The sequence below is a fragment of the Haliotis rufescens genome, unplaced genomic scaffold (assembly GCF_023055435.1).
Source record: "Haliotis rufescens isolate VD_foot unplaced genomic scaffold, xgHalRufe1.0.p SCAF_12, whole genome shotgun sequence".
NCBI classification, from domain to species: domain Eukaryota; kingdom Metazoa; phylum Mollusca; class Gastropoda; order Lepetellida; family Haliotidae; genus Haliotis; species Haliotis rufescens.
Genome location: NW_025963802.1, coordinates 20,933,791 through 20,954,308, shown reverse-complemented (window position 1 = coordinate 20,954,308; position 20,518 = coordinate 20,933,791). Strand labels below are relative to the sequence as shown.

General features: G+C 39.2%; 1 protein-coding gene across 1 annotated transcript in view; it reads left to right on the top strand.

Annotated features, from left to right (window-relative positions):
* The window catches only part of LOC124150005 (tyrosine-protein kinase receptor torso-like), a 534,068-nt gene that overhangs the window by 220,339 nt on the left and 293,211 nt on the right, over positions 1-20,518 (top strand). The window contains exon 8 of the mRNA XM_046521879.2: positions 11,675-11,773. Within this exon, the coding sequence (XP_046377835.1) occupies positions 11,675-11,773 (99 nt within the window). The remainder of the gene's footprint in view (positions 1-11,674; positions 11,774-20,518) is intronic.

Below are 20,518 nucleotides of genomic sequence, written 5' to 3'. Positions count from 1 at the left end.
TTAACGTACGACTAGAGGTATGAGATACCCATTTGTACGACTGAAAACAGACTAAAACAATATATTAAAATTTGAACATTATTGTAATCAAATGCCAGTACCGTATATAATTTACGCTGACTTCGAAGCACTTATCAAACCTATAGAAAATACCGAAAACAATACTGAATGTAGTTTTACGTACAAAACTCAAGAACATATTCCTTGTGGGTTACGATATATAGTTGTAAGGTATGATGGAAAAACAAACTCGCCCGTTGTTTACTCCGTACAGTTTCTGTTATCTTCCCTGGACAATTTAGCTAATGCGAACAATCCCGATGACTTTGCAATAACAAATCAATATACCGATCGGTTAACTTGTCATATGTTGCTGAGAAAAGGTGTATATCCTTACGAATATATGGATGGTTGGTCTAGATTCGACGAAACTAAATTACCACCCCTTGAATCATTCTATAGTAACTTAACAGAATCTAAAATAACCGATGCCGATTATGAACACACGCTGACGGTCTGGGATAAATTAGGTTGTAAGAATTTAGGTGATTATCATGATCTGTAGTTAAAAACCGATGTACTGTTACTCGCCGATATATTCGAGATATTTAGAAAGACATGTTTAAAACAATACGGCTCGGATCCGGCATGGTACTTGTTATGTGCAAGAGTTCTCATATATCATTGTCCTGTTTTCGTTCATTGTTTATCTTCAGTTATAGGCACTATTCCAAGTTAATTTGTGTATAACATTTGTGTTTACGTGAGTAACAATTTAATAGACGTAGGGATTATGTTTATTTGCCGTAAATTACCTTAAGTTTGTATTTCGATGACGGACTGCACAGAGCGACATGCCAGGCTACCGGGCCGCGCCATTTTGAGATCATGACGTCATCGATATTTGTGTTCCCTCGGTTACCTTACAATTATTGCATAAAGTGACGTATTTTAATTTCCTTTACTTCAGTCAGTTTCTTAATTGATTATATTAGTCGTATGCTTTGTGTTATAAAATAATATCTAAGTTAATATTCGTTCAGTGACCAGCTGTGACGTCACTTTTTGTTTACCGTTAGAGCCGATCAGCTGTTTGTGACGTCATTTGCTGTTTTTTCCGGTTAGATGAGTGAGTTTGAGAGAAGGACTGAACGGAGTCGGTCGCATGAGATTGTAAGTATGTATTAACACGCTGCCACCAATTCATTTTTGGCGCTGTTGGAGATAATACATTGTGTATGTATTAAGTAGAATAGTATATATATATAAATATTTATTAATATAGTTTGAGTGGTTAATTCATGTAAATAAACTACAGTTGTATTGTTGAACAAAGATATCTTGTTCTGTGGTTATTTGGAAAAGGCTAACTGTGACATCATGTATAAAAAAGCGAACCCCCCAGATCCGTCACAGTTTTTGGTGTCAGAAGTGGGATTAATTAATGAATAACAGTCTTGGGGAATTCATATTTTTGAATAAATATTGATAAATAACATATTTTTATTCTTCAACTATCAACAAATCTTGGCCATTCATACTTAATACATTACTTTGTTCTGCCATGGATAATAATTACAATCTTAGGTCACGCTCAGTTGTAGCAAACGCTCCTGAGAATGTCGAACCTCATGAGATTCCTACTTGTCAGGATTTTCAAAGTGATGACGTTGGTGGTTTGCCTCGTCCCTCTAGATCCTATAGTGAAGGATATATTGGTGTACCTGATAGGCAGTCCTATGATCATCCAGGACCTCAGCATGGCTGGTCTAATCCGTACATGACTACTCCAAATACAGAACCATTCATGGCGACTCTTTTAATTCAATTGTCTGACTCTGTTTTGAGCTTGGCGGACTGTGTAAACGCAATGCCAGTCAATTCAAACACAAACTCTGCTGCTGGTGTAGCGCGGGTTTCGTTGCACTTACCAATTGCCAAGTTCAATGGCAAAAATGATTTTGCAGCTTTTGAAGCGCAATTTAAACTTTTAGCCACTCAGTCCAAATGGGATGATTTTCAATCAGCCCAGATGATGGGATGTGCCATGGAGGGTATAGCCCAGGAGTTCTATGCTCGTTTACCTGAACATGAGCCTCAGAATTACCAGTGGTTGTGTAGAGCTTAGAGACAGCGGTATTGTTCTGTGCTGCCTGATGTGCGCAAGGAACAGTTACTCAATGGCGTCCGAAAATCAAATGAAAAAATTGAGGATCTAAGTGATGATCTTTGGCGTTTGTCTTGTGAGGCATATCCAGATTTTCCTTATGAGTTGCAAGAACGCATGGCTCTTGATGCTTTCAAGCGAGCAGTGAGTAAGGAACTTCGTTTGCGACTTGTCGACCGTGGAGTTTCTTCTCTACGACAGGCAGTTGAAACAGCACAGTTGTACGAGTCTGTTGTTGGCACTTCGGGGTCACATCACTCTGTGCTGGCTGTCAGTCCTTACCCATCTGCTGAGCGTCGTGTCAGATTTAGTTCTGAAAATGAAAGTAAAATTAATGAGCATTTGGAAACAAAGTTGGATACTCTGACAACTCAATTACAAGAATTGCAGAAAACAGTCAGCCAACTGGCTCAGCTGAAATTCAGTCAAGGCGCTGAACAATACAACAGAGGTCGCCCTCATTTGAGGCAGACCCTAAGCTTGCTATCAAGAAGTCCCAGTGTTGGACGATCTCGTTCAGCAAGTCGCACACGATCCAACTCTGTGTTTTATAGTTGCGGACACCCGGGCCACTGGGCAGCCGAATGCCCTAAGAATAGATCTGGCTCCCATTCGGGAAACGCCAAGCCACCAACCCGGGCTTAGGTCGGGATTTGGTGGAAAATTGTGTGCAAAATATTACCACAAAACCAAAACCTATGATAAATGATCAAGGGGAGGCACCTCCTAACATGACACAGGTCAATATTAGGCCTTGTTTTCAGATGGGTGATGAAGGTCATCTGATCAATATTGATATTAACGGGAATTATTTTACCCTGTTAATTAATTGACACAGGAAGTGAAATATCACTTATCTCACCTTCTTCTTTCCGGCGACTATCGAGAGGCATTTCCCTCAGTCCTGTTGATCTGAACTTGCGAGCAGTGAATGGAACGCCCTTTCCTGTTAATGGCATTTTTCAAGCTCCAGTCAGGTTATCTGAAAAGACAAACCCAGTTAGGGAGGAATTTATAGTGGCAGAAATTGAGAATAGTTATGAGGTGGATGGTATCTTGGGCATAGATATAATGCGCAAAGCTGGTGCCGTGGTTGACTTAGCCAATAGTAAAATAAAATTGTACGAAAATTGGCTACCTACATTTCAATCACAGAAAACAGCAATTGTCGCTGAAAATGTGGAATTGTCACCACAAACAGTATCTTTTGTAAAACTTAACCTGCCTTCAAGGTCACTAACTTCCTCTACTACTCTAGTTGAACCATGTAATGAGGTGTTAAATCCATTAGGATTACTTATGGGAAATGGTATTGTCAATAAAGCACGATCAGCTGTTGTGAAAGTTATTAATACAACTGACAAAACAATTTCTCTCACCTCTGGAAAAATACTGGCTCACTGTCACTCTGCCAAATCTGTCAATGAACTTCAACCTGGAAAGAAAACAAGATCAGTATGTAAGTTAAGCATACAAGGCACAGAGATTCCCAATTATCTTGCGGACCTCTATGATAGAAGTTCTAAAGATTTGAACGAGCTACAGCAACTTAATTTAAAAGAGTTACTTTGTAAACATGAGCACACATTTGCTAAGGATGATGATGATCTTGGCCGCACTAGTTTGGTTCAACATACTATTGACACGGGCGATGCTCGACCAGTCAAACATGCGCCACGACGCCAGTCATTTGCAAAACAAGAGGCTGAACGCTCCGAGATTGCCCGCATGTTAGACCAAGGGGTGATAACTCATTCCACTAGTCCATGGGCATCTCCTACAGTCTTAGTGCAACGTCCTGATGGCCGTTACCGATTTTGCTGCGATTTCCGCGCTCTAAATTGTTTGAGCAAAAAAGATGCCTATCCGTTGCCAAGAATAGATGACTGTATCGACAGTCTCGGAGGTGCAAAACTGTTCTGCACAATGGATTTTCAAACGGGATACTGGCAGGTAGAGATGCATCCCAAAGACCGAGAAAAAAAAGCTTTTGTGACAAGATCAGTCTTGTACGAGTGGACTGTCATGCCATTTGGTCTATGCAATGCACCTAGTGTATTCGAGAGGATTATGGAGACTGTCTTAAGAGGTATGCAGTGGATAGAATGTCTATGTTTTCTAGATGACATAATCGTCTTTGGTACCAACTTTGAGCAGACTCTAGCACGTCTTGAATCTGTCTTTGACAGACTCAGAGATGCGGGCCTTAAGCTAAAGCCAAAGAAATGTCACCTCTTTCAGACACAAGTCAAGTTCTTAGGACATGTCATTTCCTCACAAGGCATCCACACTCAACCAGATAAGATAGAGGCTGTACAAACCTGGCCAACGCCAAAGTGTAGGAAAGACATCCTCAGGTTCCTTGGACTTGCTAATTACTATAGGCGGTTTGTAAAGAATTTTGCCAAAATAGCAAGACCTCTTACCCGTTTGACCAGTCAATCAGTTGATTTTGAGTGGAGCAAGGAAGCTGATGTTCCATTCATGCAGCTAAAGCAATCACTCATCTCAGCTCCTATACTTGGATATCCTCGAGTAGACGGTCATTTGGTGATTGATACTGATGCTTCAGGTGAAGGGCTTGGCGCAGTGCTATCTCAAGAGCAGGAAGGCCAAGAGGTTGTGTTGGGATATCTCAGCAAGACCTTCTCACCTGCAGAGAGAAATTACTGTGTAACAAGGCGTGAACTCTTAGCAGTTGTCACCGCTTGTAGGCACTGGCATCCATATGTATTCGGACGACCTGTGATCGTTCGAACTGATAATTCAGCAGTAGCCTGGGCTAAAAAGATAAAGAAGCCTGTAAATCAAATGGCTCGTTGGCTTGAAGAATTGGGCAACTACGACTTACATGAGGTACATCGTCCTGGGCAAGTTCACTGGATCGCTGACGCCCTCAGTCGTAAACCTCCAGGTCCATGTTCACAGTGCAAGAGAGAAGATGGTACTTGCTGTGATCCGCCATTGTCACATCCTCATTATGTGGGGCAATCACCAGATCATAATCTGCAATCAAAAGTTTGACATTGACCCAGAACAAATGAAAACATTGCAAATGGATGACCATGAGATCTCAATCATTTACAAGGCTAAAGAGGCCAATATTAGGCCTGATTGGGAAGAAATCTCAGGTAATTCTGAAGCATGTAAAGCATTATGGGGACAGTTTAACAGACCTTCTATCAGAAATGGTGTTTTGCATCGCAAATTTGAGACCAGTGATGGAAAACAATGGCATTGGCAAATCATTGTGCCTGAGACAAAACGTCAGTCGATAATATATCACACCACCATGATAGCCCGATAGGTGTCGATCGCACCCATGGCAAGATCCAGCAGTCATACTACTGGGTTAGAATGAAGCATGATGTAAAGAATTATTGTCGTCAGTGTGATAAATGTGTCGCTAGAAAACATCCAGCAAAATGTCGAGCACCCATGAAGGAGTATCTAACCGGATCTCCCATGGAGCGTCTCACGACTGACATAATGGGTCCACTTGAATGCACTAAGTCCGGGAACCGATTCATTCTGGTTGTCACGGATGCATTCATAAAATGGACGGAGGCGTATGCGGTGCCAAACATTGAGGCAAAAACAATAGCCGCCAAGATTGTTGAGGAATGGGTGTGCCAATTTGGTGCTCCAGCTTTGCTGCACAGTGATCAAGGGAGACAATATGAAGCTCGTCTTTTCCAAGAGATGTGCAAATTGCTGGGTATGGTAAAAACGAGAACCACAGCTCTAAGACCTCAAGCCAATGGTCAGGTCGAGCGGTTCAACCGCACACTGAGCGCCATGCTAAGCATTTATGCAGATGGGAAACCCAGAACATGGGATCAACACCTTCTGTTTGTAATGGCTGCTTATAGGTCATCAAAACATGAGTCTACTCACTTCAGTCTGAATGAGCTAGTACTGGGTAGGGAGGTACGATTTCCCATTCATTTGTTAACAGGGAACCCTAACTCTACCAACATGGGGGTTGATGAGTATGATTCTGACTTGCAGGAAAAGTTTGATCATGCTTTTACAACTGCTTGTTCCCACCTGAAACATGCCTCAGAGGTGCGGAAGAAGAGATATGACCTTCATTCAAAACAATCAAACCTGCGAGTTGGTCAACCTGTTTGGTTATACAACCCAAACAAGACTATGTCAAAAAGGAAGAAATTTGTCACTTGTTGGAAAAAAGGTTGGGTCATTACAAAGAAAATTGATGACATTACCTTTAGGATCCAAGAGTGTCCAGACAATACACCTAGGGTGGTACATGTTGATAGACTAATACCATACCAGGGAAACGATCCGCCAACTTGGTGGATCTGTTAAGAATTATGATGAAAGAGTTATGACAAAATCAATTACAGATTATTTCTGATAGACATAATTACATAAAATAAACTTGAAAATTTCAAAAATGGTCGCACTAAAGATGCTGACCTTATTTGCCTTGCCTGTTCTTTTAATCTCTTTAGAGATTTATGAAAGATTTGAGCTTGTTTACTACATCAATAGTAGAGATGCATGTTGGATGCATGGTACATATAAGTATGCAGATGATGGAAAAGTTAAATAGTCAAGATAGTACCATCGAGGTGTTAGTGGGAGATTTAAAATTTGTGCTTGTCGGAAGCTTTCCCCACTAAACTTTTGTGTTGCTATGTTGAGTAAATAATTACTAGATATTTTTGGTGTTGGACCAAACCTAGGAATTATGATAACTTATAGTTTTGAAATGTTTTTATTGATGTTGGATTGTGTCAATATGATACAATAGATTTATCCCTATTATTCTAACAGGTATATGGAAGACCTTGAAGTCAAGGTAGACGACAGGGAGTTGGGGGAGTTAGATGGAGACATTGAGGGGGCGCCAGGGACAAATTTCATTAAATTTCGTCCAGGCATGACCTGTCCTGTGTGCAGGGAGGGAAACTACAAAAAGAAAAACCACCTCGATTCTCACTGGGCGCAGGTGCATCTGAGATTTCAGAAGCACTTTGCCTGCCCTCAGAGTGGTTGCCGAACAATTAAATCAACAAAAAGGGCCCTAAAATTCCATGCCGCAAATGTGCATATGAAGACAAGATTGATAAATGCGGAAGTTGAAAAGTTTTGTTCGGGGGCCGAGATAACAATGGAGACAAATGAGAACTTTATTGACCCTGGGACATTTGCCCTGTCCTGGCAAAAGTGGAGGCCACGAGGGGGTAGAGGTGGGACCAAGCAAGTGGCCAAACCGGTACAGAAAACCAACAGACCTATCAGCACCCGTTCCAGGGACTCCAGGTTCAGCATCTCTGGAAGCGAGCCTCCGAGGTCGCATTGCTGCTCTTGAAGAGCACAATGTGGCCCTGGAGAGTGCTCTAGCAGAGGCAAGGGCGGCTACTATGGAAGTCAGCATTAGATGGCCCAAGTTCGAGGACATACCGGACAGGAAGATAGACGAGTTTGTGAGAGACGGTTGGGAGAGTATGAGGGTGTTGCAGGCGGCAGAGGCGAAGAGATTGAGAGGAGAGAGAGAGCAGAGACGGGCAGCAGACAATGAAATCAGGAAATTGAAATGTTTTAAGTGGTGATTGTAAAATTGATTGTATGTGATATTGTTGTGATTTATGTGATTCTTTAGTATTCATTGTATAATAATTGTAAGTATAAAATCAACCGTTCTCTTATATGTGTCTCATTATCGCCCTTACAATATATCTTATTCTTATAACATCAGATTATTCATGTGTGCTAGAGTCATCATCGGGGGAAACTGATAATTTCAATCTCCAGCATGTTCAGTGTTTATGACAGATATTTTGTACTTGTTTCAGATAATTCTCCTTGTAAATGATATGTCCTGAAAGTATATTAGTATAAACTCGCGGACGAGTTAAGATTTAAAAAAGAAGGGATATTGTTATGTGCAAGAGTTCTCATATATCGCGCGTAACATTGTCCTGTTTTTGTTCATTGTTTATCTTCAGTTATAGGCACTATTCCAAGTTAATTTGTGTATAACATTTGTGTTTACGTGAGTAACAATTTAATAGACGTAGGGATTATGTTATTTGCCGTAAATTACCTTAAGTTTGTATTTCGATGACTGCACAGAGCGACATGCCAGGCTACCGGTCCGCGCCATTTTGAGATCATGACGTCATCGATATTTGTGTTCCCTCGGTTACCTTACAATTATTGCATAAAGTGACGTATTTTAATTTCCTTTACTTCAGTCAGTTTCTTAATTGATTATATTAGTCGTATGCTTTGTGTTATAAAATAATATCTAAGTTAATATTCGTTCAGTGACCAGCTGTGACGTCACTTTTTGTTTACCGTTAGAGCCGATCAGCTGGTTGTGACGTCATTTGCTGTTTTTTACAGCAGATGAGTGAGTTTGAGAGAAGGACTGAACGGAGTTGGTCGCATGAGATTGTAAGTATGTATTAACACGCTGCCACCAATTCATATTTGGCGCTGTTGGAGATAATACATTGTGTATGTATTAAGTAGAATAGTATATATATATAAATATTCATTAATATAGTTTGAGTGGTTAATTCATGTAAATAAATTACAGTTGTATTGTTGAACAAAGATATCTTGTTCTGTGGTTATTTGGAAAAGGCTAACTGTGACATCATGTATAAATAAGCGAACCCTCCAGATCCGTCACAGTACTATTCCAGTCCCGGAAGAAGACCGGTGTAGAACTAAAACTACTCACTGATTACGATATGTACTTGTTTATTGAGAAAGGATTAGGAGGGGGTATATCGATGACAGCAAAAAGGTATTCTAAGGCTAATAATAAATTAGTGGAAGGATATGATCCGAATAAAAACCTGATACACACATATTATATCTCGACGCCAACAATTTGCACGGATGGGCTATGAGTCAGCCTTTACCCATGGGTGGTTTTGAGTGGGTCGATATAAATGATATCGATGTGAATGAAATCCCCACAGATTCCGATAAAGGATGCATATTAGAAGTTGACTTGGAATAGCCAAATTCATTGCACAAAGACCATAACAGTTATCCGCTAGCTCCCGAAAGATTAATCGTTAATAAAGATTGGATGTCAGAATATCAACACTCCTTGATGGGTAATAGTAGGTTAGCTAACTTAGAAAAACTCGTACCAAATTTGATGGATAAGACAAAATATATAGTTCACTACAGAAATCTCCAGTTATATCTATCGTTAGGTATGAAACTAAAGAAAATACACAGTTCTAAAGTTTGATAAAAGCCCTTGGATTGAGCCCTATGTAAGACTGAGAGACAGAATTAAGAAAGATGGTTACCAGCAATTTCGAAAAGAACCTATATAAGCTCATGAATAACTCAGTATTTGGTAAAACTATGGAGAATCTAAGGAAGCGTGTTGATGTTAAATTAGTCAGATCTAATGAGGAAGAAAAACTCAGGAAACTTATAGCCAGTCCGGCTTTTAACAGAAGCAGGATTTTGGATAACGACTTAGCGGCGCTGCATATGAAGAAGAGTAATATAAAATTCAACAGACCGGTGTAAGTTGGTATGAGTATTCTTGACTTGTCAAAACACTTAATGTATGACTTTTATAACAACAAACTTAAGAAGCAATACGGCGATAGGTGCGAGGTGTTATGTACTGATACAGATTCTTTGTTGATAGAAATATGAACCGAGGATGTTTATAAAGATATGGCAGGAAAAATAGATATGTACGACACGAGCGATTACCAAAAAGATTAATCCACTGCACAGCATAGTAAATAAAAAGGTGTCAGGCAAGATGAAGGATGAATGTGCTGGGACCCCTATAGTGGAGTATGTCGGATTAAGACCTAAGATGTATTCTATAAAGAAGTCTGATAATGGAGAGATAAGAAAAGCTAAAGGGGTTAAGAACTATGTAGTTTAAAAGCATATCAAACACAAACAGTATAAAGAAGCAATATTCAGTGGTAGAACTTTCAAACACGAGATGAACTCTTTAAGAAGTGTCAATCACAGGATATATGGATTAAGAATGAACAAGACATCATTATCCCCCAGAGATACAAAGAGATGGATTGATAAGGATGGTGTAACTACCTACGCTTATGGTTATGGTGGTAGTACTGTATTGTTGGGAACTATGAGCAACTCTTCTCGCACAAATGCCCTGCCCGGTCCATCTTTAAGATAATATAGAATAGGCTCTCCTTCTTTCGTAACCAACCGACTAATGTTATATATCTTAAGGGACCAAGTCGGATCGGTAGCGCGACGTAGGCCTCCTTCGAGTTCACCGGGCTGGTATAAATATCTTACGCTTACTCTATCCGGAAGTTTTTATTCTTTGCTTCTCCTCGGTGCTGAAGATTCGGAAGTCAAAGATTTCATTTTAATCGCATCGGATGGTTTCTTCCCAATTAATTTCGTTACTTCATTATTCAGCGCTGACACAACAGCTGATAAACGTGTCACCCATTCGGTTGATCTTAATCGTTCTGATTTCATTTTGATCCCATACTGATATCCAAACAAACGTTCCGCTAATGTCCAGTTAAATCTTTCAACGATAGCTTGACTACGGTGGGCCTCTTTTTCACCACGCCTGAGTTGAGTTGATTGGTTCAACTGTGTAATATGGCCCTGTGACGCAGGGGTAGCATTATGCAGATGGCTGTTACAATGAATGCTCGTTCCACCCGTGACGAACAGGTCTGGTTGTTGATGAAATATAGTGATAGCTAAATAGACAGATTTTTTATTCATGCACCGATTGTCTTTAAATGTAATATCCAGTTATGTATGACTGTTTAATAATCTCATACCAACTTTGACTGGAGTAGGTCCAATAGTTTGTCAGATATTGTAGTAAACGTCGGTACCTTAAATTAACTTACAGATTATAGGATTTGAGGAGGTCATTTTACGTCGTTGGCCATCAAGATATACACATGAATATTTATTTAAAGGTGAGGATCCTCCATTTGGTATCCCTTGAGATGAGGGAATCACAGTTAAGCATGTCCTGTTTGACTATTGATTTTTTTCGTAACAAGGGATAAATATACTCAATTTTATGGTGCTCTATTAACTTCTATGAAATTGAGCTCAACTTTGGATGTGTATCCTTATGGTTACCTAATATTTTTGTCAAATCATTGGATTTTAGTGTTCAGTAGTTATGTAGAGTTGTGTTTATATTAATGCTGACAGCAACTTCTGTTAAGTGGCTATCATTGTTGACACGTTGGCTTCTTAACCTGGTGAGCTACAATGCTTTGGCACTATTTGTTCATGTAAAGCAAACACCTTTTTAGTTTAATACTATTTTGGGGAGCACCTCTACAAAAAAAATATTTCATTGTAAATTCTTTGCATTTAACTGATACTGAATATTTTTTCTTTTAATAAAGAACATATCATTTAATATTGATTGTAACATTATTAAAAGTAAATTTGAGTAGTATTATTACAATCTAATGTGTCATGCATATTTCCTGCTGAATATTCCTTTAATCCCTGCAGCCACCTCTGAACCTCAGGAGCCAAGAGAAGTCCGAGTTGTGAACCAGGAAGTCAGGCATGGTAAAGTTGCTGCTCTGGTTAGATGGAAGCCAGGCAAAAGTAAGTAATGATGGTAGTTGGAATTTAATATTACCACCTAATTCTTATTGTAGAGAGTGGACAAGACTCTGGGATAGAGACTGTATTTGTACAGAACAATGAGAAGTCTGATGAAGACTAGACCTGTACAACAGAGAGTGAACAACAAGTATTGTATGCAAAATTATGGATTCGTTTACATGAATTGACAAGATCTAATTATTATACCCCTGATCTAAACGGGCGGTGGTATATTGTTATATCAAGGAATTCCTTTATTGTGTGTGACTGATAAAAAAATTGAAAAATAGATGCTTTTCAAAGTTGCTGAACACTTTTCCTATCTATAGGAGAGGTGCAGTGCAAAGTTTCTGAAAAAATACACATTTTTTTACTTAGAATATTTTTACTGGGACATTTACATTTGTGCGACGGATAACTTAAAAACTACTTCATGGATTCTATTCCAATTGGGGGTACAATTTCTATATCAATAGGAGAGGTGCAGTGCAAAGTTTGATTCTTAAATATTGCTTTGAAGTCAGGGGTATCAAAGGGTAGCTACTCTAACCCTGGTCTATGAAACGTCACGTTTGTTTATAGTCTGCTTGGCCTGTCATAATGTAGCAAAGTGCAGTCAGAAGTACGCACAGCGAGTTTCTCAATATTCCCTATGGTTAATTTTGACTCGCTGCTAATTTTGTTTGTAAACACTGAAAGTAGTACCAACTTGACCTCTGATATTTGCATCTCTGTCTGCATGTGACTCCAATATCAATATCAGTTTTGTCTGTTGGCTTTATCCTGCCAAGAAACCTACCCATTATGTGATAAATGATTATATATGCTAGAAAATATCTATGAACACATATGGTCTACCAAGAATGCCAATAAGTAGTATAGGTAATGGTGATTCTGCCGCAACCCCACTGGAGCCAGATTTATATACACTACATTTCAAAAGTAACTTCCCCTGTATCGCGAAACTATTTCGCTATACGTTCGCGATAGTGCCGTGAAAGTATGGCGAAAGTGACTCAAAAGTGGCGCGATAATACCACGAAAGTGGTGAGAAAATTGCCGCGAAAGTTGCGCACTAATGCCGCGAAGTTTCGCATAGGTGGCGCAAAAGTGCCGTGATAGTGCCTTGATAGTGCCGTGAAAGTGGCGCAATAGTGCGGTGAAAGTGGCGCGATAGTGCCGCAATAGTGCCGTGAAATAGGCGCGATAGTGTTGCAAAAGTCGGTAATGGTGCCGAGAGTGGCGCCATTTTGGTATAGTGCATGTACACTTCAGAAATGCTGTCGTGCGTTACTTCCCCATGTACGAGTATGTCGGATGTATGTTCAATCTAACCTGGAGCTATACTCGTATAAGCCTGTTGCTCGTGTTATATTTAAAGAGGTGTAGGTGGTAGGTCCATTAACAGTATAAAGCTTTACATGGATATGTTCCTAAAACTGTATTTTTTCCGCAAGGATGCATGACCTATTCTATATTAATCAATAAGAAATTCATTGACAAATGTTTATATTCCCTGATGTGTGTAACTCATTTGTATAAGTTATCAATAGTCTTCGGAATTGGGAGTAGTGTATGAGAACGCAATTCCCAGTGGTGCTTGAATACACTTTTTTTCTAGATTCATCCCGATTTTGGTCCTCAGCTCATCTGATTCATACACAATAAGGACTTGCGTTCATCCGTAAATGCCTGAAATTCTGAGTGTTAACAGCAGCCATCACAGTCCCTGTTTAGAATTTAGCATTCAGGATTAAATATATGAAAATACATTTCGGTTTGATGTGCTTATGAAAACGGAATAACTTTCCTCAAAACGAAGTAGAAACCAGGTGATACACGGATGATACATACATGTAAGGAAGAGAATTTATGGATGGTAACTTTATTATGAGGAACACAACGTTTTGAAGTAATATTTACTCTTTCATCAGGTGAAGGAGTAAGTATACACTCCAAAACATTGTGTTCCCCAAATTAAAGATGTCTTCCTTATGTGTTGAACTTGTAAATGATTTTCAAAGACACGATACATAGACGGTTTTAAAATGATAGGTCAAATACTGTGTTGTTTATCTGTTCCACATAGTAGTAAGTTGTAAGATGAGTTTCTGCTCGTTAATCAGACAAACTACTGCTACACTTGGTTTGTGCAAAAGTTGATGCACGTATACACATGTCGAGTGTCACAGATACGCGGGGTCTGCTTACTTACTTACTTAAATTGGGACTTAAACGTGCGCTTTCCCACACATGCGTATTTCGCGCACGGGCCCGCCAGGCCATTTAGTGTTTGGTCGAAAAGGGTATGTCCGAGAAGGTGGGGCAACCTAGGGGGGCTTTTAGGGTTGTTTCCTTAATTTGGATAACAAATTTGGAATTTTGAAATATGCCATGCAAAAGGTGGAGGGGGGACTAAATGTAGTTTTAGTAGTTGTAGTTCTAAGTGTGTTTTTGTAGGTTTAGAATTTTAAGGTTTATTGGCAGCTTGTTTGTTGTACTTTGTTAGATGCGACCGAGTAGGCCTGTTTTGATTAGATATATGCCTAGTGCTTTAAAGGTTTGGAAGTCATTTAGGGGATTTAGTACCGTTGCTAGTGTCATTTGATTGTTGCAGTTTAGTGTGGATTGGAGTGTTGTTCTATGTTGCTGGTACTGTGTCCAATATAGTAATACGTGTTCAGGAGTTTTCTTTTAAGTTGCAGTGGTGGCATTTCCCGGATTGGTGTTTTTTTAATTTGGTGTAGGTGGGAGTTTAACTTAGTGTGGGCTGTTTGTAGTTTAGTTATTTCTGATAGATATTTTGTTACTTTTGTGTTACTTTTAATTTAATTTTTGTACATTGGTAGGTTGATGCTTACTTCTTCCAATTTTAGTGCTGATTTGGCTGCTTTGTCTGCGTGTTCGTTGCCAAACACTCCAACGTGGGCAGAGATCCGTACTATTTCTATGTCTTTACCTAGTATACGTAGATTGTTGGCGCTTTTAATTATTTGTTGCATTAGTTTTGGGCGCTTTTTTGTGTTTAAGTATTTTTATAGCCTGGAGCCCACTTAATGAATCTGAAAGGATTAGGGTTTTTGGTGGCGGGGTCTGCAGATACAGTTGTGATTTGATGAATTCTTTATTCTCTAGACATTCGAGAGCGAACCAGACTGCAGCATTATTCACAATGAATATACTCAGAATATCTACTCCAATAAAAAAAGCACCCCACAGTTTATTATGTAACTTATAGCGAGACAACTCGGATAGTTAATTACATTGTCTTCTCACAATGCTAAGCAGGTGCACGAAATAACAGGAAGAGTCATGCGTTATATAACATCATAAACGTGGAGGATGAAATCCACCTTCCAGATTCTTCGTCAGCAACATCTCACATGTCCTGTGGTATCGTGTTTACTTAGAATATAGAACAATGACTTCAAACACATTACACTATGCAGTCATTTTGTTGTCTTGTTCTTAACATTCCTTCACTGAAATAGGATTGCTACGCAGTATTTAATTAACATGTTACGTTGGATTCGAGACCAGAGAACATGTTATGTATCATGTCGTTGTGTTTAGTTATATGTGTGCGCCTGCACTAATGAAGTAAGTGAATGTTAAGAAGACGAGATAACATGTACCTGTATCATCCATCACACAAAACAATGTAGGTATGGTTCGACACTGTTTTATAAAGTTTTGTAAAACAGATAGGACAAAACAAGCCAGTGCTGGCTTCTGTTGCTGCCTCTCCGAAGATCTGAATAAAAAGGTTATCATACTCATTGCCACATATTACGTTCTAACATAGGAACATTTACAACGCGAGATTGTTGGCTCATTTTTTATGCACCACACCATATATTTAATGAGAGAAGGACATTTCCCCCACACTGACAGTCCCCTACTCGGACATTATTCCGTACTGACATTTCCTCACATTGAATATATCAAAAATTTATATTACAGTTTCATTTACAGTTTGACAAACTATTATATATACTATAATATAAACATGAAAAGTCATCATCACATGTCAAATTCACTACATGTCACCAGCTGGAAGTGACATGGGAAATAGATTTTACTCTTTGTTCAGTTGTCCTTCATTTAAGGACACATTTGACAAATAAATGCACGAACTGGTTGAGTGACCTCCTTTCATCAGGTTGAAAGGATTACCCACAGAGAAAGAAAGGATTAGAAATCGACATGCTATTACGTTTTCACTACCAACGTCCTCTAATATTAAACTGATACCCTTGGTATCCCCTAATGAGATCATGTATACCTTGTCACACCCGGTAATTGTTAAGATCACAAATCCTATCTACAGCGAGGCAGTCTATACATGTTTCAAATATCCTGTTATAATTAGTGGTGAATGCTAGAAAACACATCATGAAAGATATCCTGAGACGCCTCCAAATGTCCACTTCATAATTCTTACAAAAGTGATATTCTACAGTAATAACATTTGAAGGCTAATCCACAAATACCATGGCATCAATTGTTACGGAGTGGTGACCAGCATTCGTATATGCAAAAATTGCAAAAATCAAACTGCCGAGGATAGAATGCACTTTAAAGCGAGCTGCAATCTTCTTTTGGATATTAGATATTCGTTAAGGAGGTATTCATAATAATAAAAATTATTATCGAAATATAATCAACTAAATTATCATTTTTAAAGTCTTAAATATTCTAGATTATGTCCCTAACTTACGTTTAGCATCCGACAGTTATAGTTATAATTCACCCAATATGCTGCTGATAAGACAATAATATTTGAATGCGTCCCGGATTTAATCGGAGCATATGTCAACGTTGTATAGAGGTCTGACGTAAATTGACTATCGCCTGTCTGTAAAGTGTGACCCTCATGACCCTTATTTATTGTCACTGTCTTACTTAAACCATTCGAGTGACTCCAGTTTTCATTTCGTGTGACGGTGAGGCATTAAAACATTCTTACAGCCCTCACGTACTTTGATTCATCTCAATAAACATATCAATACAAAGCTTATGTAATCGGTAACGATTTAGTCGCACTAACAGAACTAACAGACGGGCGCGAAGCTTTAGTGACAATACCCTAATTACTTTATGATATACATGACGATGAATGAGCGGCGACAGTTGGTTCAAATGTGTGCCTTTGTTGTCTATGCGTACGCTTATAGCACCTGGTCGTGTTTAAAGAACAGTTAACATTTTAGATATAATGGAGGGTTTACTACCCTTACGCCCGAACGTAACGTTTGTCACAAGCATGATGATCATGTCAAGGATACATAAGCGATAATTCAAATACAAATGTACATATGTTGCTCTTTCTAAAAAAACACATCCAATTTACAAGCAGACATAATTTGACACAGTGTCATGATATTGCTGAATGGTTGCTTGGCCACCCATAGCAGGTGTTGGGTGGTCTGCAGGGAGTTATCAGGCGCCCTATTTTTTTCTTCTTAGGTGTCAGGCGACCCCGGCATTCAGCTGCATGACCAGGGTTTCTGTAGCTTTTTGTTCTGTCTTTAAATACGTGTCTGGTCGGACCCCGCTTTCTTTTATTAGAATGTCAGCCTTCGACCTGGTTGGTTGTTTTGGATCCTGTGGAGCTGAAACCTCTGCTCACCATTGTGAGCTTCGCACACTTGCCTGTGAGACGGCCCCTATAATCCTCTATTGTTTTACCAATCAACACGCTTCATTGGCTATCGTTTTACAAAAACGCTTTTCGCAATAGAGTGATTTGGTTTTCTTTTGATACTGTTTCTGGTTAATATTCCCTGGATAGAGAAGATATTGGTGACATGGGTTCAATGCATTGTTTGATATTTTTAAACAATTCAATTCATTAATTTGAGCTCGAACATATGTTCAAGAAAGTAAGAGAGGTTCTGATTACTCGCGAGTGTGTTATCGGATATGTCCAATTGGCTTGTTATAAGCTATAAGCTATAAATGTTTCGCCGACAGATGGATTCAAACTTCAAATGGTATATTTCGAAATTCAAGCGTCTATACTGACTGCACTAACACCCGCCAACAATGTTAGTGAAATATTTAATATGCTACAGTTTCATAATAAAAGCGACCCAATCCTTTCCATATTCAAAAGAAAATCTCTGCTAAAAGCATTCTGACTGTATCGTGAGCATGTGTCGATAAATCACTATCAAATAGTGATGGTATCGGGCGTTCGTGCTTCTAGCTTCTTCTCGGCAGTCTGACATTGGTCGCTTGGGCACACTAGCTGCCGTGAGTCCCTTTTGCTCGCTAACGCAACTGAGCATGACAAGAGACTACGCTACCGTCTGCAAGGACAGCTAAATAAACTTGGAGGCAATATTTGTTTTACGCATTTTTCAACACTGATTGGTTACCCGTGATCTATGAAGATTTGGACAAAGGGCGCATGTTAATAAATTTCTTCAGCCTAATCAAACAGACAAAAAGAAAGACAGAAGCTCATCGGATGTCGTTATTTGGAAATACCCCTGGTGGTTATGGTTTATAATAAGAAAAGCATCCCTGCAGTGAAAGCATTTTCGGATTTCGGATTGCGTGGGTAAACTACTCCCTTGTTATCATCCATGTTTTCTGGTATAACCCTACACTTGTGTATTTGTCGTCATTCAATTGATGCTCAGTTAATTTTTTACAGGTATAATTACTGGAGGCACCACTCAGATTAACTGATAAAGGTTCCCATTAGGCATTTCAGCCCGGCAAGAGGAGTAATCACGATCATTCCTCGCCATCAAAGGATCAGCAGAAATTACGTTGATTGAATAATCACTATTATTTTGCACAGTGGATTTGTCAAAAGTAAGCGTTTACATGTGTATGTTTACTAAAGCAGACGGAATACCCCAATATCTTGGCGTGAAGTGCCGATGTGAAAACAACATACACATGTACTTTGTTCAAAGCCGATATAACGTTGATTGATTGCTCATTGTTATCTAACTCAATGGATTTTTTTAAAGAACCGTGGACATTACGAAAACAGTTGTCACGTGGGCTTTCTCAGCTGACCTTTGAGACTTGACACCTATGTGAAACAACTGAAACAAACTAAGAGATCAGTTGAGAAACCAAACACAGGTTATAATATCCCGAAACGATAAATATATTTTGAAATATTTGATTGTTACAGAGACACGTGACATCCAATAAGTTTCTTTGTACAGCTGCAGATGTGTGGAATATTGTTCCTTTATGTGAATATTTACGGTTGCATTCCTCGAACAAGGCAGCTCACTCAAATATACATATAACTTTGGTAGGTTGTAATTATGATATTTGCATTTTGTTTTCATTCATTTGCTGTATCATTGAAGAGAATCATTCTTGTTCCTCTACGTCTTGGTTTGGAAGATCTTCGATGTGCAATAGACGTTGTTTTCACAAGTGAGTGAGTGAGTGAGTGAGTAGTATTTTATGCCGCTTTTAGCAATATTCCAGCAATATCACGGCGGGGACACCAGAAATGGGCTTCACACATTGTACCCATGTCGGGAATCGAACCCGGGTCTTCGGCGTGACGAGCGAACGCTTTAACCACTAGGCTACCCGACCGCCCGTTTTCACAAGTCTTTTCCTTTGTATGCGTGTATATGTTACAGTCAATGTGTAAAATATGATTCACTCAGGCAATCTATAGAATGTCTAAATATTTCAGGCGATTGACTGAAAAATCTGTTCATTTATTTAACAGATTGACTAAAAATGACTAAGACGGTCAAAAGGGCTTAAAAATATCACAATAGATTAATTATGCTGGGATTAGAATCCAAACAATATAGAAATGTACTTTTTATATCCTTACATTTTCAGTCACTTGGTGATGATATTAAACATAAAAATGTTTAGAATTCGTCATCATAATAATACAGATGGGCATATTTTCCAGTCAACTTGTGAAATAACTGAATATCTAGGCGTTTAATAAATTTCCTAAGTGAAACTTTGGCACATTTTGACTGTAAAAATATAAACACCATAAAATAAGCAATGGGCAGGCGAAATATTTTCTTTGTGTTGCAAGTCAAAATAGTGTAAACGAAAATCACACAATTACCAAGCAAGTGACTTATCAAAACACCGTCACCATTAGTGATGCTACCCACAAAGATACCTACATTTCCTTATTATTTCCAAAACTGTACTTCATTTTGTTGATAAATGTGATCATACGCCCTTATACTGTCAATAAAAGTGACAACTGCGCTTACGAATGGCGCAGCACAGGTCGTGAACTAGTCTTGATCTCTGCTATATCATCCGGGTACTCACGGGGAAAAAACAATAACAAAGGCAACAACTCTCTGGGAATTGCTTTAGGTAATTGCCCATTTAACAGTATTCCAGTTATATCACGGCGTGTCAGCTTATGTGGGAGGAAAGCCCGAAGTGATGCAGGTCTCAGACGTTTACCATTTCGGTGAACCCCACGAGCACGGGTATGGTGCTGACAAACCTAGAAACTTAATTGGGGCGAACCGGGTTACGAACCCACAATCATAGGTTTCTGGCGTGCCCAAGGGACGCAACTATGCACAGCGAATCGCAGCGCCTAAGACGACTGGGCCACCCATGCCCCCCACTGATACCAAAATCGGGGCACCATGTTTTAAATCCCGAAGACGTTCAAATAGCAGTTCATGGAAGATTTACATCTACCCATCAATTCTAAGAAAAGTTTGTCTAAATGATTAAAATTTCTCAGTCAAATCCAGTTAT